General features: G+C 40.5%; 1 protein-coding gene across 1 annotated transcript in view; it reads right to left on the reverse strand.

Moving 5' to 3' along the window:
- Positions 1-22,956, reverse strand: part of ush2a (Usher syndrome 2A (autosomal recessive, mild)) — a 166,447-nt gene that overhangs the window by 120,084 nt on the left and 23,407 nt on the right. The window contains exons 11-25 of the mRNA XM_010792799.1: positions 21,439-21,660; positions 20,175-20,268; positions 13,498-13,693; positions 12,736-12,866; positions 12,389-12,596; positions 9,143-9,426; positions 8,165-8,390; positions 7,756-7,878; positions 6,504-6,684; positions 3,537-3,700; positions 3,073-3,231; positions 2,613-2,841; positions 1,953-2,073; positions 1,592-1,739; positions 401-682 (exon numbers count right to left, since the gene is read on the reverse strand). Of these exons, the coding sequence (XP_010791101.1) occupies positions 401-682; positions 1,592-1,739; positions 1,953-2,073; positions 2,613-2,841; positions 3,073-3,231; positions 3,537-3,700; positions 6,504-6,684; positions 7,756-7,878; positions 8,165-8,390; positions 9,143-9,426; positions 12,389-12,596; positions 12,736-12,866; positions 13,498-13,693; positions 20,175-20,268; positions 21,439-21,660 (2,768 nt within the window). The remainder of the gene's footprint in view (positions 1-400; positions 683-1,591; positions 1,740-1,952; positions 2,074-2,612; positions 2,842-3,072; positions 3,232-3,536; positions 3,701-6,503; positions 6,685-7,755; positions 7,879-8,164; positions 8,391-9,142; positions 9,427-12,388; positions 12,597-12,735; positions 12,867-13,497; positions 13,694-20,174; positions 20,269-21,438; positions 21,661-22,956) is intronic.

Below are 22,956 nucleotides of genomic sequence, written 5' to 3' on the forward strand. Positions count from 1 at the left end.
GGGATTCCAAACCTTTGAATGGTGGTGTATATACTGTATAAACATGACATTTCAAGAGAGACCTTGTGAGTATGAATTATAGACCAACGCAGGATTTTTATGGAGCAAGCATCTAATGGCCACGGGAGAAACTCCAGTAAAAAGGCAAATAGTCTATACTAAAAACCCTTACAGTATAGCTAAAAATATTTTTGCTATCTGCAGGTAAACGCTCTTACTGCTGACTATAATGTCATCTGACTTTGACTAATGTCTAATCCCTGATGGTAAAAGAACAATTAAAAATATCAATCTACATAGTTGAAATGGATTAATCCCTCAAATGGACCCCATGAGAGAATAACTAAATATCTATGTAAACTCAGTTCAACCACAATCATGATCTATACTGTATACTAACCTCCCTCCATGGTGCGTGCTGTGGTCCAACCTGATGTGACACTTCCTGCCACATTGATGCTCACGACTCTCATCTGATAGGTGGAAAACGCCTCCAGATCGTCTACAGTGGTGCTGCTCTCAGGGGGGGGGACTGTGCTCCTATTGGTTAGCTGTGCCTCTGGAGAAACACTCAGATCCAGCCATCCAGCGCTGACAAACACTCTCTTTTCATCAGCCGGACCAGAAGAGTTCTGTGTTCCCATCGGTCCGCGCAGAAAGACCTCATACCTCGTGATAACACCTGTAGAGAAAACAAAATTGTTATAAAATGAATTTGCACATTTCTATTTCTATTTCCAGTCCAAGTCCAAAACATGTAAGAAATGATCATGTGCATTTAAAGCATAATTCAAAACTATATTTTCAGCCCTAAGATCTCTAGTATGCTATGATAAACCATGTTTTCGTAAATACAATAAACAGGGCCAAGTCAGGGAACAAACCCACTAAGATTTCAGTTGAATCAAGTTGAACATGGAACTAATGACAGGGGAAATTAAGAAAGTAGACACACAGAAACCCATGTAACGAGGCTTTTTGTGGCACTTTGAGGGAAAAAGATTAACAAAGACAGAAAAAAAAGAGACAAACAGAGAGCGGAACCTCCGGGTTGCAGGGCTTTGTATGACACTGAGCCTTAGAGCCATTACAAAGCTCTCTGGATTTACTAAAGGCAGTCCCAGTTCAGTGCGTATTGCCGTGTGTGTGTGTGTGTGTGTGTGTGTGTGTGTGTGTGTGTGTGTGTGTGTGTGTGTGTGTGTGTGTGTGTGTGTGTGTGTGTGTGTGTGTGTGTGTGTGTGTGTGTGTGTGTGTGTGTGTGTGTGTGTGTGTGTGTGTGTGTGTGTGTGTGTGTGTGTGTGTGAGTTGATTCCCTTGCTGTCTCATGTCATTGACACAGGCCTAAAAGCCATCCTGCAAGGCAAGTGTTCTACTGTATGTTAGTTAAAAATGTGTGTTGTGTTTGTGATTACCCTACTTGTATTATACATTTATACATTGACATGAATGTGTATATATGTATACTGTATTTGTTAAGCCATGTCATTCTAACATATTTCTGATGAATATGTATCCATGTGTGTATTTTTACAGTTTCTGTTTGTGCATGTTTTCTGTAGTTCTACATCTTTAGAAAATGTAGGGGTCCTACCATTTGGCTGACTGGGGGGGTCCCAGGAAGCATTCAGAGTATGCGGTCCTGTAGCAGTGACTCTGGGTGGTGGTTGGTTTCTTGGGGGGGCAGAGGCTGTCAGAAGAGACAGTGGTTGGGTAGATGTGCACCCCCCAGAAGAGCAAGCCTGCAGACAAGGTTAGCTTTTGGTCATTTTCATTTTGTAGGCTGTAACTTCCTGAACATTTTCATCGGTTGTGGCCCACGCATACTTGAAATATACTGTTAAAGATACATGAGCTTTACACTATGTTTATTTTGGGGAATTTGGTACAAATAGGCTACATTTTGCAAAGAGATACAAAGACTTTTAACAGTAGCAGATGTTCGCCCTACGTACCTCCAGCGTGACAGTGTATTGGGTGAAGGGCTTCAGACCGCTCACCACAGCCTCTGTTGATAAGCCTGTGTAGTGAACGACAGGCTCGGCTCCTCCAAACTCCTGTGAGGATAACACAAACCTGTGGGAGACAAAAACTGTGATTCACAATACACCAGTTCACATGGTACTGTAATGTGTTTCAGTTAGAATATAGTGCTGGGATGTTACAGTGGCCTAGGGGCTGAAAAATGTATAGAACAGTGTAAACAGCAATATCCTTGATTTAAATAGTAGGCAGCTTCTGCCCACATTCCTGTCTGGCTATTAACAATACATTATATGTCAAAATGCCCCAAAGTTAAATCAAACTGAAGGTTCCTCATCAATTTCAGTAATTTAACAATCATGCTTTAAAGGATTATCCAGACTTATTATTTTTTAACACAAAGTGTATATCCAAAAGGGACTTCAATATATCACTTATAAAAGTTTTCTCCAAGTCCAGTCATAATTTAGTTCGTGTACACTCAGGCTGTAATAGTATGTTATAAAAATGATAATTTACATTGATGATTACAATATTTTCAGAAGTCAGTTTCAGTCAGAAGCAAAACATAGAATAGTGTGAGAATCTAAATTCTGACTTCTGTCTAAACATCCCCTCCAGCCTTTCCTCACCTCTCCACTGGGCCTGTATCATTCCTGGGTGTGCTCCAGTTAAAGCTAGCGGTGGTTGGACTGGCGCGTCCCACAAGGTTTAAATGGAGATGTTCTGCTTCAGGGGGTGCACCTAAAGTTTGGTATGATGCTGCTGCACTTATGGCGGCACCGACCACATTAGCTGTTATTACCCAGTAAGAGTAGTTGCTATAAGGAAACAAACCGGTGTCTTCAAATGATTTAGGGCCTGAAATGAAAGGGGGCAGAAAAAAGTATGTAGGGAAATGAATTTGGAAAACAATGATTGCTTCATGTGCATTTGAGATTGTAAAAGGATTAAATGTGTTTTAAAATGATTCACAAAGTACATGGCAAGACAAGAAATGCAGGTACTGTACATGAAGCAAAAGAAAACACATATATAAAAAGGTACAAGGATAAGGTAACCGTTAAACAGGACATCAGAAAACACACTTACTGAAAGGATAGTGACTCTGGATGGTATGCACTGACTGTCCATCTCTGATGAGTGTGTAGTTCAGTCTGTTGGAGTTTGGGGAGTCAGGTGGGTGCCAAGAGAGACGAATGGAAGAATAACTGAGAGCAACACCCACTGGTGCCGGCTGCTGGAAGGGTTCTGCAGACAGCAAAAAGAGTGAAAGAAATAAACAGTGAGATATAGACACACACAACCTAAGTAAGTAAATGTAGCAAGACAATTGTTTATACTTAGAGTACCTTTATATTTTGTAAATGTGTTTCTAGTGTAAGCAATACGTTCCCTCAAATCAGATTACATAGGATTAGTAACATGATTTTATATCAGGTTCAACAGTACAAGTAAAAGTCAGTTAGCTTAGCGCTGGAAACAGCTAGCCTTCAAGTCAGTTTGCGTGGATTTGTGCTTTTGTGTGTATGTGTGTGTTAGCGTTTAAAACAGACCTTTACTGCAGCCGAAGTGATTCTCACGGTCGAAACGACTCGCTCCGGGTTGACATTTATTACACTTGTCTCCAGTTACCAGCAGCTTACACACACACATCCCAGAGTCTGGATGACATGAACCATTGGCACTGCCCAGCGGGTCACATGCACAAGGCTCACATCTGGTCAAGCAGAGGAAAGAAAGCAAACTTTTTCAGGAGATATTTCAGGATATTTTTCTAACTGGAAAAAAAACAACATCAACACACCTATCAAAAATTACCAGAGCTATGTTGGACAGTTTCAATAATAACTTTTAACTTTTGAAAAGCTTATGATTAAAAACAAACAACTACAAGTTCATGTATTTATACATATATGTATTTGAACTTAGTATTGTAGATGGCAGGCCAAAGAAAAAGAGAAAGAAAGTACACTTTTTAAATGTATCTGCATTAATGTGAAAAGGTTCAAAGCTAACTGGTGACTGAGTATGTGTGTCTGAAAGGTGTGGGGTCTTCACCTTAGCACTGTGTGGAAGACCCCTCACTACCGCCCATCCCACCCATAATCATCCCATAGCTGTGAAACTAACTTCACAGAAAATGCGAATTTCCCCTCAGAGATGACAAAATGTGTGTGTGTGTCTGTGTTTGTGTTTGTGTGTGTGTCTGAGTGTGTGTGTGTCTGAGTGTGTGTGTGTCTGAGTCGGACATTGTGTGCGTGTGCGTGTGTGTGTGTGTGTGTGTGTGTGTGTGTGTGTGTGTGTGTGTGTGTGTGTGTGTGTGTGTGTGTGTGTGTGTGTGTGTGTGTGTGTGTGTGTGTGTATGTGTCTGGGTCACCAGTGTGGTGTTACCCTCACTGGGGCAGGGCAGCGGGTGATTATCCGGCCAGCCACCTCACACCTTTACACAGTCATGCATGCACATGCAAACACATGCACACACACACACACACACACACACTATCACATGTACTTGTTGGAAGATGTTTGGCTCCCACTCACATACAGAGTAGCTCTGTACAGTATAAAGTAAACCCTGTTACTGACACACTCTCACAGAGCATTTTTCTTTCACACACACACACACACACACACACACACACACACACACACACACACACCTTTTTTATTGCTGTGTGAAAAGCCACAGCCTCTTAACGAGCCGCAAATTTGTCCTGTCAACTAGTGCTCAAATGCACACACAGACACATGCTCAAAAACACACAATTACAAATACACACATATGCCATATTGACTTGACCTTCACTCCATTACCAAGGAGAAAGAAAACACCAACATCACACCCATTCTCTCCTTTTTCATCGGCCTCAAAGTACTCTATGTGTATGAACGAGAGAGACGGTAATGTGTGTGTATTTAGTGAGATATAGCATCTGAATAGAAACAAGCATTTAACGGTCACATAACATTAAATTGCCACAATGATATTTTGTTATGTAATACTTATTTAATTAATACTATATTTATTAAGTTACTTTCAAAGACAGTTAGGTTACAACAACATACAATATATGTAAATGTAGAAGTATTGGATTATTACATGTGTAATCCCTTGTAATAAAATTATGTGTGTAAGTGAATGTGTGTATGTGCCAAAATCTAATCCCTGCAGACAGAATTACCATCATATTTCCCCGTGATGAAGTTAACACCGGTCAGTATTTTCTGACCCGGTTCTCCATGGAGACACATAGAGACACAGTACCACAACCAACCAACTGCTCACACATCAATTTGTGTGTGTGTGTGTCTGTGTGTAAATTCATTTGAGCAAAGCCTATTGATTGAAGAGGAAGGATAAATTACTTGATGATATTTAGATGAAGAAATCCTTATTATGGAGCGACTATGGGCACAAGTAAAGCATTCAGCACTAATAACCTCCCACTTTATTTATCATTTTTCCAGCACAATAAAAGAATACAAGACAGTAAGGCTTTGATTACACCAAAACGGCTGCTTAAAAATGGCAAAACACGTGGAGTATGGGCTGTGATGCTCAGGGTAGGGTTGGGGGGTGGTTCAGTTTGCTACTTAATATAAATAATGGGGTGCCCTTGAATTATATAGTTCACTGTAATTAAATACAGCTCATTTCAACCTCTCGTCTGCATTTGCCATTGCAACTATCCTACCATATCTTAAGGCATCAAAACAAGAAGGAAGTGGTGGAGTAGTAAAGCCTCCCTCTTGCTAAGTGTGATGTTGATAAAAGTGTCAGGCTCTATGTTTTGCTCTAAAATATTTAGAATATTTTAACTTTAATTCATGTGTAAAACCAAGAGAAAAACCCACTCAAGAAATGCACTCTGTAGCAAGGAATTTTTTTTGCCAGTAACCATGTGGGCCTTAGAACATCCCCATCCATTTTTTATTTATTCCACTCTTTCCTCCCCCTATTTCTTTGTTAAAAGTCAACTCTTTATCAAAGTTGTTTTTTCTCCCTCCTTCCATCAATCTACCCCTCTCAGCTGTGAGGAGATCTCAGCCACAGCCTGAACACAGGGGAATACAGCTATCAGGCAAGGTCAGCTCACATACACATGGAAAAAAAACACACAGTTACTCAGTGGACCACTAGTCAAACAGTTTGTGGATTATCTGTCTTTGCCAGCCTGTTGAGAGGAATTTATGTCTGTGTGCGCACCAGTACTGCACACGGTGTAACAGTTACATTTGTGTATGTGTGTTTTAAGTTGTGTGTGTGGTGCTGTGTGTGAGATAGCCTGCAGGTAGAGACATGAGCGGTAAAGGTCAAAGCAGCTCTTAACTCATGTAAGTCATATGTCTGCCCGCTAATCTGTAAACTGTCCTTACAGAGTCTGCACCCGCTGCTGTGTGTGCTCGAAGGTGGAGCTGTGTGTGTGTTCGTGTATGCGCAGGTGGTGCAATTGATTTATAGTCTGTACAAACTGCATATATGGTATTCATCTGTGTGTGATTGCCTTTGTGCGAGTTACCTTCCCAGGCCGGGGTTGAATCCAAAGAACATCTCACGACACTGGTCACAGCGCCGTCCTCCCACTGAAGGATGGACACACACACACTGTCCTGTCTGCCTCTCACAACCCCGCTGCGCTGCTCCCATAGGATGGCAGTCACACTCCGCACACACACTCTGATCTGGAGAGAGGTAAAAGCCTAGACCAAAAAAAGAGACGAAAATCAAATGGAAAAAAACATTTTGAATTTGGTTAGTAGTCTGCCATTTCCTTATTCTGCCAACAATCATGTGCATTGGGGTTTCATTAACCATTTATTTGTAATAAAATGTAACACAAAGCCAATAGGTGTGTGTGAGGTTACATTAAGCAATCCAGGTTCTAAAGTTCGCTGTAAATCAATTCAGTTTATATTTCTCAACGCTAATATCGTCCAACAAACAAATTCGATAAATTCTATTAAACCATCCTAAACTGACAGTTTAGGTAATGAGGGGGGAGCTGTAGGAGGTTTAAGTATATAACGGGATAAATGATCTTGGCAAAGTTGTTCATCTATGTTACCATACGACAGTAATTAATATTGCCTTAGTTTTTATTTTCGGGCTATTTCAGATAAAATTATGATTATTTTGTGTCTTCTGATGCTCTTTTTAACATCTGTCCATCAATACATCCATCACAAAAACCCTGTACAAAAAAACCTGACTATGCTGTTGGTCTTACTCCATTACAGACACAATACAACATCTGTTACCGCTTGTCCCATATGACACACACACACACACACACACACACACACACACACACACACACACACACACACACACACACACACACACACACACACACACACACACACACACACACACACACACACACACACACACACACACACACACACACACACACACACACACACACACACACACACACACACACACACACACACACACACATATGAGGTAATGCACACACAAAAACCAAAGTGAGATGAGTGAGAAGAAGCAATTTCCCCCCTCTATGGTGCTGTTGTTAAGACCTGGCACAAACAGGACAATCACAGAGTGGAGATCTGGCAGAGGGCATATGCCAACACATACACTAACCCACACCAGCACACAAGGAAACACACTTAAAGTAGCAACCATTGTTCTTCACCTTTTTCAAATTTGGTTGAGGTAGTCTGAACTTTGGTCAGAAATGTATCCACTTTATTTAATCATTCCTTGATTGCACTGTCAACCTATGTTATTGTAGAAACACTCACCAGGTCGGCAGCTACTGCAGTCCTTTCCATAACGTGTAGGGACACAAACACACTGCCCTGTGGTGCTGTCACATACTGACCCCGCCACTATCCCTCTGAGGTCACAGACACATGGCACACAGCCTTGGGACAACCTATCTGTTCGACACAAAAAAGAAAATTGAAAGCAGAATAGATCAGGACGTTTCCTACAAAGTTTCATTACGTACACAACAAAACAAACGATTAACAACACACAAATTATATTTCTAGAGACAAAAGTCCTTATATGAGGTTAAAAGAAAACATAACATGCATTTTGATTTCAAATACAGTAGCTCTGATGTATCTTATTTGATTATACTTGTCAAACTATACAGAGTCTGACATTTGTTATTGTTTTTGAACACCTTTTCTGGCCCTCTCTTACTTTGGAGTTGTAAACTTCTGTTGTAGTAGTTGTGGGCACAATTGGTACACCTTGCTCCCTCCACCCCTTCTCTGCACGGGCATTGTCCGGTCCACATATCACATACACCCTCGGGCACAGTGCCATGGGTGTCACACACACACGGCAGACAGCCCAGGGAGTTTCGCTGCTCCAATGTATGGTAACCATGAAGGCAAACTTCACAGAGCCGGCCTTCCACATGTTCCTAAAAAAGAAAGGAGAAGTCGAGAAGGAGGGATGTTAAGTGTTAAGTAGTTGTATACACTATAAGTGAACACAAAAGCTGTCTGGATAAGAATTGCCAATAACGTATTGAACAGGTCAGTTACTAAATAAAGTTGACAGTCTGTTTTTATCACAACTTGTCTTAACCCGATGGCATTGGCATTGTCTATTTGTCATTTATTTTCTGATCAGATGCCACATTGTAAATATGAATGGATTTACAAAGTCAGACAGCTGTGTAGATCAAACATGGAAGTCGATAATCAGGTGATAAAAGAATGAATTAGAAAAATCATGGGTTAGAAAACATGAAGAGAAATGATCCAGAAGGGTCACTTGCTGCCTGATGATAAGCGAACATTTCATCATTTGACATGGATGTATCAGACAGAGGTAAGTGTCTCTACTTTTCATCTGCACAGTTAAAGAAGGCTCCCAACAAAATAATACTGTACAAAATAGAAACCCTTTATCTGACCCTTTGTCCTTATCCCTGTAGTGTATGTAAGCCCATGATTTATGTTGCCTTCTTCAGTTAAAAAACTAGACAGCTTTTTATTTTTTATTACACTCCAGTTGCTTGATATCTTACAGTAAATGTATGTATTCGGTTTCCTTTGTCAGAACTTAACTGTTACTCGTTGACCACCAGAGCCATTGCAAGCTGGAAACCCCAATGGTTGACTTTACATTTAGAAATAATAATAAAGTTATAAATACTTGTTAACTTGCCTTACACACACATTGTCCTGTGTGAGGATCACAGTCTGTCCCAGGTACGGTCCCTTCTTGTGAGCAGTTGCAGGGGGCACAGGATCCCTCCAGTCGTAAACCATATGACCCCCTGCCACAAGAATCACAGCGCTGCCCCCCCACCCCGGGCTTACACTCACACTGCCCCCCCTCAGGCTCACAGTACGGGCTGAAGGAGCCCAGGGGGTCACAGTCACATGGGACACAGCCGTCTGGGTGGGACAGGTTCCAATAACCAAACTCACAGCGGTCACAGGAAAGACCTGACAAAAAAAAGAGAGGGGTGGGGGGGCATTTATAGAAATGTTGAGGAGAGTACAGAGTGATATTTTGAGAAAACTAGAAAGGAAATATAAATAAAGTGAATTAATGTTTGTTTGTTCACCAACTAGCGCTTAGCCTCTCTCCGTTTGCTGGTTTGTGTGTGTGTGCGTGTGTGAGTGGGTGAGAGAGAGAGAGAGAAATGGTGTGTGAGTGTATAAAACTGCCATCATTAGGGCCAGGCCCTCTACATATGATGGATCACTCACCTAAGGCCAAACACTTAATTTCACTGAGCGGGAAAATAAATAAATTAAACAACTACAAGAATAGGATGGAGGGAGAGAAAAAGACGAGATGGGGAGACGAAAAGATGGATACTGTACATAAAAATAAAAACAAATTGGTGTAAAAAGATTTTTTTTTTACTCTGTTCGATGTATAGTACTTAAAGAATAACAATCTAATTATACTTGTGGCTAAATTATATTTTCAAAATGACTGATTATTAACAGTTTTCACAATATTGTGTTTTGTAAAACATAAAATCCAAGAATGCAAAAATGCAGCTTATCATTAAGGAGTTACAGTAAGTATGAAACTGTAAGAATTGTTTACTTTAAATATTAACATCTATAAAGATTTGTAATACCAGAAACAGCCTAGCAGTAAAGAATGTGAAATGAACCGATAACAGTATCACTTCAGTTGCTGCTCTTTTTATTTTATTTTTATAATTATTGAATAATTACAAACACCAAAACTGTGGGAAGTTTTATGGCTCCAGCAGCAGTGCCCGGCTATAAGGCCAGTTAAACTATGATATGCAGTGTGAGCGAGCAGGGCTTATTTGAATATGCCATACGTATTCCATGACAGGCAATCTGTCCCTAAATGGATGCCTGGGGGCAGCGCAGTCACCACAGCCGTTTATGAGGGAGCGTGTGTTCATGTGCGTGGGTGAAAATGTGTGTGTGTGCTCATACATTTATGACAGAATATCTGCACATCTGTGTTAGTGCACATGTGTGTGTGTTAGTGTGTGTGTGTCCTACTCAGTGTGCGGCAGACACTTGGCATTTCCCCTGGTCTGCCCACTTTAATGATTTTATAGATATGAATGTATTTCTCTCCATAGATCATATTTCATAATAGAGCAGTGTGTGTGTTGAGGTATGTGTGCACGACTGAGTGTACTCATATGCAGAGAAACAGAATGATTCTTACAACCTGAACAATCCCGTAATATATTCTTTTAGATTTGTTTTTTTGCCAATAAAACTATAGTTTATTAAAAACCACACACCCACTATAAGCAGTGATAATATGTTCCATTCATATTTTACACATTAAGCAGCACAAGTTGGCATTTGCAAATCCTATTTTTGCTGCTAATCTGTTGATAGCAAATTGCACAGTCCTACTAACACAATAGAAAAAGTGAGAAGAGAGAAGAAGAGAAAGAAAAATCAGAAGATAATAAAAAGGAAGGAAAGGTGAGAACATTAGAGAACAGAATTTGTTAGAACAAATTAGATCAGGGCAGAAAGGAGGTAATTTTGTGTTTAGGCGTGCGTGTTTGCCCGCGTGCATGTGAGTGTGTGTTTTCGGGACATGGCCCAGCCCTTTTATCAGTAGCCAGCTGGTTAACAGGCTCATGCATCACCATTTCAAACACTATTATGAACACACTGCACTCTGGCACCTTGTTATGAATGTGCATGTGTGTATCTGTGTGCACACATTTCAATTCCCTCCTTCTGAAGCGTGCCTGCCATTGCTCTACTCAAAGTATCAGCTTGGCGGTAATAAATTGCCATAATCAAATCTCATTTCGGAAAAATACCTGTGGGAGCAACCAGACAAACAAGGATGGAAAAAACCGGAAAGTAGGTCTTGCAAGACGGAGTGTGAAAAATACAAGGGGCTGCAGCAGTTTGTTTTAATCAACTTGGCATTGAATTAGAGAATTAAATACCAGCTTAGTCCTTGATGGCATGCATGTGCGCGCACACACACACACACACACACACACACACACACACACACACACACACACACACACACAGAAACGTACAATCTTACAATACAAACGTTAGTCTAAGACAAAAGTAGATGAACACACGGTCACATCCAGGCACTTTCTCTTTTACATACACATTAACATAAAAAAAGACACACATTAACAAGTTCAGATACACATTCCCGCACAACCGTGGGCCCTTGATAGCGAAGCTTAGCAATAACCATGATGCGTTGCGTTGAGGAGCGTTGGCCGGTTTTGCATTTCATACGAGCCTGCTCTTCAAAGACACACAGGGGAGAGAGTGAAACCATTTATCACAAAGAGAAGCACAACCACTGGAAGCACCCCCAGCAGAAAAGCCTGTTTATTTTGGCTGGCAAAATACTGTGGGATGTGTGTGTATGTGTGTGTGTGTGTGTGTGTGTGTGTGTGTGTGTGTGTGTGTGTGTGTGTGTGTGTGTGTGTGTGTGTGTGTGTGTGTGTGTGTGTAGGACGCAGTTACTGGACAATTTGAAAGAGTAACTGAATTAATGAAAAGTATAAGTTATCAACAAAGTACTTAGGTACATTTTGTGAGAGAAACAATTTACGAGAGCACATTTGGAGTGGACATGATTGCGGCTGTGGTAACATACTAGGGCCTGAAGATATTGTTGATATTGACCTTAAGAGTTTCATCTTAATTAAACCCCTACTCAAAATGAGGTTGCCATGCTTGTATAGGTGGAATTTAGGGAGATGGTATGAAATTCCATAGTTGTTACACTGCCTCAAAAAGTGTATTGACAGCAGGAGGACAGACACAGCTCTGACACACATGATTGTTGAGAAATACACCACAAAAGCAGAGGCAACCAAACTTCAAATATGTTGTTTAGATACAATTCATTTCTCACAAGAATCTCAGAATTCATGTTTTATCTGAATTGTCTGTTTACCTGTGACATGGAGTTTACACTGGCAGAGTCCTGTGTACGGGTTGCAACTGTGATCTCCTTCTGTTGCGTTGTTGATGATGCCAAGGTCACTGCAGTTACAGCGGGTGCAGCCGTTTGGATTCGAGGCGGTAAGACCGTACCATCCAGATAGACAGTCTGTACACCGACGACCTGTTACTGCGACCTTACACTGACACTGACCTCCTGCCTGTACGCCAGAAATAAAGAAGAGAAGAGGGACAGGCAAAAACAAGAAGATTTTCAACCAGCCTGAAAACGTTGAAATCACATATTTGAAATGTAGGACCCACTCGTCACCACCAGTTTGCTGTTTGTGTTGGGTGTACCTCGGAGCACTCCTTGCTGCTGTTGACTGTTCCAGGAGTGTTACAGTTGCAAGGTTGACACAAATCCCCTGAAGTGGGATCAGATTCCTCCAGCCAGAAAAATCCACTTCTACACAGCTCACAGTTTTTACCTGAGAGACAGAAAGAGAGTAAGATATAGAGCAAGAAAGTCAAATGATCAGGTACAATTCCTAAAGGGATCCAGAGAGACATTCATGTCAAAGACCATCCTTCGTTGCCTCATTAGGAAAGTCATCATAAAAAGGTGAGTGACAAACACTTGAGCAAGGCACTAGGCTAATAAGCAGCATGAAATACTTCATACATGTAACCACCTTCCAAATGACCACTGCCATCAATTCCAAATTAGTTTTATAATAGATAATACCCCATAACCTTCTAATTTCACCTATTACTGCTGAGAAGACCTTAAACAGTAAGGATAAGGCATCCATTTACAGTATATATATTTATTAAAACTATCCAATACTAAGTTGTGTCGAACGGTATTTGTCTTTATCTGTTTTTACAAAAATACCACACTTTTCTGTTTACATGGCTGGCTAAATGTAAAGAAATAACAGCAAAAAGACGTTTTTTGGCTCAAAATCTTGAAATAATAAAAAGGAATTGTGAAGGATTATGATACACAGTCTTTAATTGTTTCAAAGTTCTTTAACTTTAAGGTTGATTGAAGAGACATACTGACAAAATGTTTTTATAAACTTTGAATAAGATAATTATATAACTTGTATCGCTAACCTGTGGTGTTGTGCATGCAGTGGTCACAGACCCCTCCTCCTCCTCGATAGTGCTCATCAGGCTGTTCATCGACTCCCTCATCGTAGTGACAGGAGAGGGCGTGGCCGTGACACTGACAAGGCCGGCAGTTCATAGGCTGGAGCTGGTCACCTGACCTGAATGGCTTGTCATTGTAGAGAGGCGCACAGCGTTGGCACTGTTAAGATAAAAGCCACATATTGTTTATAAATACAGACATCCATTTATTTCTTTATTTATGTATAAGCTAACATACTGTTTGTATCTATAAGCTACCAAACTGTTTGCTGCAAAAATTATTTCTAAAATAATCAGACCTTTGTTTTAACCCTAATGATTGCAATCAGAGATGCAAGTTTACACAGATAAAATACATTTAAATGAATAACAGTCTTGGTGGTTAGAGATTATGAATGTTCACAAGCATTCATATTAAGCAAAGACATTTAGAACATCGTGAAATGGTCCCATGACAAGTAAAATGCTTCCTTCAATAGAACAAAGACAGATAAGACGAAAAGAGAGAAAGAGAAACACAGAAAGAGACAGAGGGGGGAATGGAAAGACAGAAGACTCAGCGGCCCGTGTCAATCTAAATCTAAAGAGAGAGAATAATAATACCCATAACTGAATAAAACAAGAAGGAATGTATTCTTCGCTATATAAATATAAAGAGCCAGTACAGTTAGACACACACATGCACAAACGCACACACACAGCATAGGGAAATCGGACTGCTAATGAGGAGTGACTTGCAACAGCCAGGGCTCTCACACAGGCCCACTTTCATGTCAAAATAAACATACCAAGGTGTGTGAAGGGGGGGAGGAAGGGGGAAAAGTGACATCAAAAATGTATTTTTCTGTTGCAGAGAGCAGCAACGGCGAGAAGCAGCAAGTACAAGCCCTTTGATTTTGTTCAGCAGTCAGTACAAATTATGGTGGACAAGGGGGGCATCAAATGGCGGGATTAAAAATGTATTAAAAAACACAGGAGTTCCTCCCATGTGTGACACATGCAGACCTGCACTGGGCCCATTATGTATGACACACATGAGAGAAAAGGGGGAGGAGGTAAGGGAACATGCAGGAAACTGATGTGAACAGAAATGATGGGAAAAATTCCTTTGTGTTTGAAAGATTAGGACTGGGGGGACAGAAAGACAAGAAACACACAGAGAAAACTATCCACAAGTGTGTGAGCAAGGGATGTGGGGCGGAAAAGGAAGACAAAGAGAGAGATCAAAAATAAAATCATGTTAATACGTAAAGAAGACAAAAGGCCTGTGTTCTGGAGCTACAACACGACACAACACTCAGGACCAAACATAGTCAAACACACAAAATCCAATCCAACTGTCATTACATTTTTAGCTTTGAAAAGGTTTCCATGTTGAGTGTTTTTCACCAAAATACAGTTTGTGTATCCTTGAGGTGGTCAAAAACTCAACAGGTTCTTTAAAAGGTATGCAGAAACTCTTATGTCACATGGCCATAACATAATTGTGTTTAATTCCTCACTGTAATTTTATTAACTTAACTTATCCATATGTGTAGACTACATTATTTGTAATATATTTACCAGGTAATTTAGTCCTTATTTTTCTGACTCTAAATAACAGAATGAGAATTTTGTTGTTGCCATGGCCAGACATGATTGAAGAAAGAAGAGCATTTTGAAAACGGTAGCAGGAAAGGGGACTGTCTGCTTATTTACAAAAAATATTTAAGAAACACTTCCTCTCTACCGAATGAACAAGATCTAAAGGGTTTGCATTTCTGTATATTTGTGTGTGTGTGTTTGTGCGTCTGTGTGTGTGTGCATCCAGAGCAGTGGTTCCCTGTGGGGCGATTATTAACAGGATATAATGAAGCAGCAGGAGACTCTCAGGAGACAAGATGCAAACACTTACCAACAACCACAAACACAAGAGTCAAATAGAAACACGCGTGTAAACACACACACACACACACACACACACACACACACACACACACACACACACACACACACACACACACACACACACACACCACACACACACACACACACACAAAGAGTTTGTCTTGGGACATGAAATTCCACAGGAGTGTTGGTTGTTTGCATGTTGCTGTTTGCTCTGTCTGTCATGCTGTTTGGTTTTGAATATGAAATCAGACTAACAGTAACTTTGTGACTTCCTGTTTGTCCGTGCTGCTTTTCCACTTCTGCCCATCTGTCTTTGTAGTTGCCCGTGTGTCTCTCTGCAGCTCTTTGCCCCAAAACGTTTCACATATCAAAGGTACTTTTCTTTCTGCACTTCGAAAAGGAAGGCTCTCACTAGATCTCACTCTTCATCCACTGGGGATGCGTTGAAGAGCGAGATGTACTCCTATCCCATTTCTCCCTCCCTTTTCATTCCTCTTTCGTCTCCTCTACCTCTGTGCCTCCTCGTTCTTCCCACCCTTCCTTCCTTTCCATCTCCTCTCTTTCTGAAAAACAAATCACTCTGTACATCTCTCCGGGCTTCCCACCTCTCCCCTTCCTCACTCTCTTCCCCCTGTCTCTCTACCGTCCTCCAACCGCTTGTTCTCATAGCCACGGTGAGTATGTGAGCAGGAAATATTACCATACCAAATGAAAGGGAGAGGATTTTTTCTTCCTTCTCTTTTCTTTTCATTCAACATTGCGTTACCTTCCCTCTCTCCCAGCCTGCTAATTAGTCGGGGGACTGGTGTTTGGGAGTTAAAAGGAAACGGCACACGTTCATTCTCTTCTTCATACAAAAGGTTTTGATGGCGCTCCATCATCTGCAAATAGTACCAGCGGCTAAAAAAGGACAGCGCACACTAAGGATCGAGTGTACATGGTTTTGATTTTGATTTTAATTGTCTTTCTGCAAATGTCCAGTCTTCTTTAAACACATTTTCTAGCTTAAAACATTCAAAAACCAAGAAATTGTATTTTACTGTGTGGTTCAAAACACTTTCATCGCTACTTATTGATAGTCTGACTCCTGACTCTAAAATCTTTGATACAAGCAAACGGCCATATTATGTTCTGTTGAAGTCAATTTGTTTACAAACAATTACACTAGACTTCAGACATGATCAAATCCTAAATAAGCTAATTGTGGCAGCACAGGACGTAAATAATGATATTATTATACTTCTACAAATATAACCAAATGTCTTGAAAGTTTGGTTTAATGTATACAAATGAATGTGTGCTGGGTACTCTGTTGCAGAGTAAAGAATAATCTTATTTTCACTCTGAATGTTCCGACAAAACCTGCTGAGTGAGGAGCCTTCTTTAATGGATATGTGGACATTCAGATGGCCTGTCACTAGCATTTGTGTGTGTGTGTGTGTGTGTGTGTGTGTGTGTGTGTGTGTGTGTGTGTGTGTGTGTGTGTGTGTGTGTGTGTGTGTGTATATGTGTATGGGTGTGCGTGTTAATCTGCTGGGGCAACTCATCTTATCCTAAATGCCATGACCAATTTCACGCTCTCACTGGAAAGGTCGTGCCACTGGCGTGTGTGTGTGAGCATGTTTGTGTGTACACACCGGTGTTGTGAGTATCTGAAGTTAACCCGGTTAACCCCAGCGTAGGTGAAAATCTGCTGCTGAGGCAGACTTTAGCTACAGAGACCCTGGACAACGCTACTTAACGTCACTAGCCATCAATATCTATCCCACACACAGATGGAAACACAGACACACGCCTTTTTCAGAACTGATATATAAACATATACAGCCCAAACAATCTCGACTATAAACATACACACAGGCACACAAACATTCACACAAATTGTTCAAAAATGAAGCTGTACAAAGTGTTATGTAACCAAGACCAAGAACACTCAAGTTGTCTAAATATAAATTTAAGGTGGGTTAAGATTGTAACTTTTTGTAACACTTAAATCGGACATCATTGAATCTGGAAAGAGGCTATTTTGAACCGTAAAAAGACAGGGGCATGTACAACCGAAAACTGGGCTTGTGACGTGATGTACAATATAATGTATGATATATCTTTCAGACATGACTGAATCCATCAGCTGTGGAGAGACAGAGTGACAGAATGAGAGATCAACTCCGACACAGAGTGCACAGACGAAAGAATCAAAAGAAAGAGTGAAAAGTGGGCGCGGGTGTGTGCGTTTGGGTGCACGTGTGTTTAAGCATGTGTGAGAGAGTTTAAGTGTGTGTCTTCCAAGGCCCCCGTTGATCATCTTGACACATGTCTGAGCATTTCTGTCACTTTAATGTCACTGTGGAAATTCTGCAGATTAGTACAACATCCGTCATGGTGCCGGGCCGATCCAAGTCAACAGAACGCATGCAATATTAAACGCTAATATTCCCCACAGCCTTTTATGCTCCAATGTTACAGAGACAGAAGGAAGGTCCTGAATATTCACTCAGAGAGATGACATGGACAGGTTTGGGAGAAAAGTGCATACAGAGGCACACAGACACACACACAGGCAAAGATGATCACACAAAAAAAGACTCATTACGGTCTATATACTGTCTTTCACAGAAGCAGAGCTCTAATAGTATCATTGACATAAAACACACACACACATATACATCCATATTTCTTATTTCCATTGCATTTCTTTAACACAAAGGAACTACTGTACGTACGAGTGAGAAGAAAAGAAACAGATAGGGAGGATGGAAAGACATGAGACGGAAATAAAAATGGAAATAAGAGAGGGATGAAACATGAGAAACCGAGTCAGATGGGAATGAATTAAATACTTAGAAAGCGAGGCAATAAAGAGTGAGGGGGAGTAGAGAAAACGGCTGAGTGAAATGAAGCGAAAGACAAACAGAGAAAGAAAGAGAGCTGATTAGAGATGCATGCTGAGGGAATGTCATTGTTCTAGTCGATTTGAGACATTATTTAAACTAAGACCCGGGAGAGAAAGACGGAGTATGAGAGAGAGAGAGAGAGAGAGAGAGTGATCGACAAAGGGAAGTGGATGGCGGTGGGAGTGGGATGTATAAAAGCAGAAATTCAGATGGTGAGAAAGACAAAAAGAGACCCCTGCATTGGTCTGGAAGGATGGCATAAAAATGACTTGTTTGTGTGTGTGTTTAGAAATGCCTCTATTAAAACTTTTATTTGAGTCTGTAGTTCATATAAGACAACACAACTGTTAAATGCAAGGGTGTGCGTAGGAGGATGATGGTTATTTGAGTTTGAGAGTACGCAAGACAGGCAATTGAACAGCTGCTTGTGGACAGCTGTACTTCTCCACTGATGTCCTCTGCACACCAGAATGATACATAGGTGGTGAATTATGCATGCTGTCCTGTGTTACAGTGAGGTGGAGCAGTCACACTGAACTTTTCACTGCTGACCGACTACAGGCTCTGTCGGGGAGATGCCCACTTCTGTCTGCCACGATGGATTTGCTCTCCTGCGAGCAAAGGCCTGGTTCTGAGGCCGTGGTTAACATCAAACCGAGACTGAAATCAAATGATAAACTCACATCCTGCAGCATATCAGTGTGTGAGTAATCCCTATGGGATCATAGTTTTGGTTTAACTAGAGAATGCCACGAGATTAAATAAGTAACTGTGATCAGAAACAAAATCATATCAGCTGTGACAGAGGCTTTTCACCTAAAAATTATTAACCCAATAATGACATTTTAGCTCAAATTCAAACCAAGAGCTGGTTGACGTATTATTCCATTAATGCACACGTGTGTCAAAGTTAATCACACTCTATCATTGTGTGAACACAAAAGCAAACCACATTAAAACTTCAAAGTTAGCATGAAGACAGCTGAGTTAAAGTGTTTCCAGGTAAGGATATTTGAAAGCAAGAGAACACTATTAGACTAGATTAAAGTTTTAGATTAGAAAAGTGACATACTGTAAATCTAATCTAAGACACCACATATTCAGTTATCATAAATCACACAACCCATACACGAGTCCGGCGCCAACAAGGCTGATGTCAGCTGTCAGTTATTTACAACTTTGACAGCCTCCAGTTTATTACCTGATTTAGCAGTCTGACCGCACTGATAGCTGTCCATTAACCAAAACGTCAGGTGCAACGCAGCACCGCCTGGCACTGCGGGTATACAGCATGTGTCCAGAAGCACAGCAGCACTTAAATCCACTCAATCACTTTCTCAGCAATGACAAATAAAACCCAAGAATAAAACCCGACGAAAAATAAGAGGGAACATATATTTAGCTGTGTGTGTGTGTGTGTGTGTGTGTGTGTGTGTGTGTGTGTGTGTGTGTGTGTGTGTGTGTGTGTGTGTGTGTGTGTGTTATAAGTAAAGTATCCTTTATATCATCAAGAAGTAAACTGCTTAATTAAGACCATAAGGAGATTCTCCCCAGGGGGGCTCCTCTTTTCTAACTGTTTGTTTGTATATGCTTGAACTTGAAATGAATGAACACTGTATGTGGATCTATCACTGATTGTGATATTTGGGAATACAAATCCACAGAAAAGACAACTCAGTGAAAAACAAACTGTATGTGTTTGAGTAGAAGGAGCTTGTGTGGCAACATGACCCTATAAAAACCCTTAAAACGTATACTGTATCAGACACTAACTTACATGGTGTGTGAGGTCTTACGTCAGAGTTACAAATAGGGTTAAGAATACATGTTGTTTTTCTGATCATGTTTGTTACTCACATTGTTTCCCTCTGTGTGGCTCTCAGGCAGACACAGACAGCGGTAGGGCTTCACACTGGTCTCACAGTGGTCTGCATGGCCGTGACACTCACATCTGGCCAGATGATAAAGGGAAGAAAGGAAATATAAACAAAACTGCAATGTACAAACTATTTTTGTTACAATGAAAAAAAGTAGTGGCATCAATAAAAAGGTAAACAGCAATAATGCCTATTTTTCATATGTTAGGAATCGACAAGTCTCAAGCCTCATTAACAATGACGTAATCACCAATATAAAAAGTGAAGTAAATTATAGTTTTTCATCCAGCCCATACACTACAAAAAAAAGAAAGAAAAAAGATTATTAATCTAGTCAAATAAACACAAAAACAAGACTACCCAAAGAAACTTAACTTAGTCAATACAAAAGTAAGGCAGTTGAGGAAAATTGCTATAAAAAAGTGTCTCTCTACCAAAAGTCTAGCTAAGCGTGGCTTCCCTTTTACAGCTGATGAATATGCCAAGCTGATATTGAACTGAGAAGGGATGCAATTATTATTGGACAAATGAGGCCTATGAGTGCAGACAAAAACATACGCACTGAGGTTATGCTGGTACTCTCTCTTGCCAACAAGCATATTTACATGCCATACACAGATAGAAGAGAGATGTAAGAAGTATGAAAGAGAGGAGGGAGACTGGGAGGGATGAAGAATGCACAGATGAGATTTCAGCAGCTCCAAATCTCTGTTTCTCCACTTCACTGTAACAAGCTACTAATTAAAACAGCTTAGAGGGAGGGGGAGGGGGAGACAGAGTTAGAGATGATTGCCTCCTGCATAATCCTATAATTACCACAGTCATAAAAAACAGTCACTCTGTCAGTCTAATGAAGAGATGTGTTCACAATTACTCTCAGAAAGCTCTCCTGATACTCAACACACTCAAATATGTTTTCTAGATGTCAAACTGTGCTCAGAAATTTGAACAAATCAACAGTGAAAAGATCTTCAAGTGTTACTTTTTCAACCAATCAAGCTGCTAAATAAAAATGGTGACAGGACTAACTGAACATTGGAATGATGCTACATATGGTGATTCCTCTGCATAAGCTCATATGAATGATTTGATGTATGACAAATCAAATGTTGACATTTTTTTTACAACATACCACAGATTTACATATCCATAAGAGATCATTTATCTGCAAAGAAAACATCCACCAACATATCTCAGAAGCAGATGAGATTCAGTGGGATCTCGGTCTACATGTGTGTCCTCACCTGCCACTGATGGTGATCTCATTGATGGCATAGTATCTGTGTCTCTGGTTCACCCCCGCTGCCCTGCTGTTGGATTGTCCACTCAGGTGTATCCTGACCTGGGTGGCATGTGCCATCTTCTGCAGAGCAGGGGTGTTGTAGAAGTCGTTATATCCCGGACGCAGGTTTGGCTCTGGGGTCAGCAGGCTGAATATGATGTTACCTCCTGAGAAGGGTAAATCGCTGAAACACAGAAACATAAACACACATTGTGCCAGTTATTTTAGAGGTATGTGTCTAGATCACAACTTTGAAAAACAAACAAGGGTTCGTTAGAAAGAGTAATTTACAATATATATTTGAGTAAAACTAATACATCTGAACTGATATACCAGATTGTTTAAACTATCAAATATAAATATAATGGTATCAGCCTTGAAGTCCAACATCGTTCAGGAAACAGTGTCCAATAGAAAAACAACACAGCTAAACACACTATATGAGTGTCATTGCAAAGACAAAATCAACTTGACATCTACAGGCTTCTTTTTTCCTTTTGTCTTAATTTCGCTCGCTTAAAATAAACCTAAAATGCAGCTGAAATCATAGACAACAAACAATTACCACCTTACCTCCTCCGATAATCCTGGGAGAGCACCGACATTTTTTTAAATGAACCCCTAACAAATGGCTGCCACTACTGATATTTCATAGATTTTTTGGTGGTGATTCTGAACACAGTGTTGGGTCAATAACCTTGTCAAATCATAAACAAAAAATATGTACTGTAAAAAATACACTTATTTATGTATATACTTGCAGAATAACTGTACATTTCAGCCAGAACCCAGAGCACAAACCAAAATATTGTAAATCAAATGTGAATTGGCGCCAGTTCTACAGCTGTAATCGATGAATTAACTCTACAACAGGAGCACCCCACATACGTGTATCTACAGCAGGTTCCAGCTCTTTCTTTCTATTGCTCTGGGTAATGCTTTTTATCTGACAAAAATACCTGTTTACTTGTTTATCTGTACATGTAGACAAGATGCAAAAGGATCACTTACAGCACTCCTGGAGCAGTACTGTAATTGACTGGTGTGAAAACACCTGAAAGACTGAGGCGTGCTTGAATTTATCTTGCCAGACACTCCAGCGGCCTCAGAGGAGGCAATGTCTCTTGTGGGATTAAATAAATCTTGTGAGATAAAACATATAAATCTTTCAAGATCAAAGACAGTGCTCTTTTTATCAACCACTAATGTCACAGAGGGTGTTATTATGTTGCCCATGTGAGGTTCAATTGCTCTCATGCCAAATTAACTAATACTTATAACTGTGCCAGGAAAGGTTGTATGTGATATCATTTGTCAATCAAGTGAAAAATAAGCAATGACTACATAATCTGTGATCTATTCATACCTGTTCTATCTAATGCCAACCAAGACCTTGATACAAGCAGCTCTGCCAAGATTCAGTGTGTGTGTGTGTGTGTTAAGACTATGTTCCAAGGCCAGCTCTCCTGTGTGTGTGTGT

Source organism: Notothenia coriiceps, unplaced genomic scaffold (assembly GCF_000735185.1).
Source record: "Notothenia coriiceps isolate Sejong01 unplaced genomic scaffold, NC01 NC01_scaffold00036553, whole genome shotgun sequence".
NCBI classification, from domain to species: domain Eukaryota; kingdom Metazoa; phylum Chordata; class Actinopteri; order Perciformes; family Nototheniidae; genus Notothenia; species Notothenia coriiceps.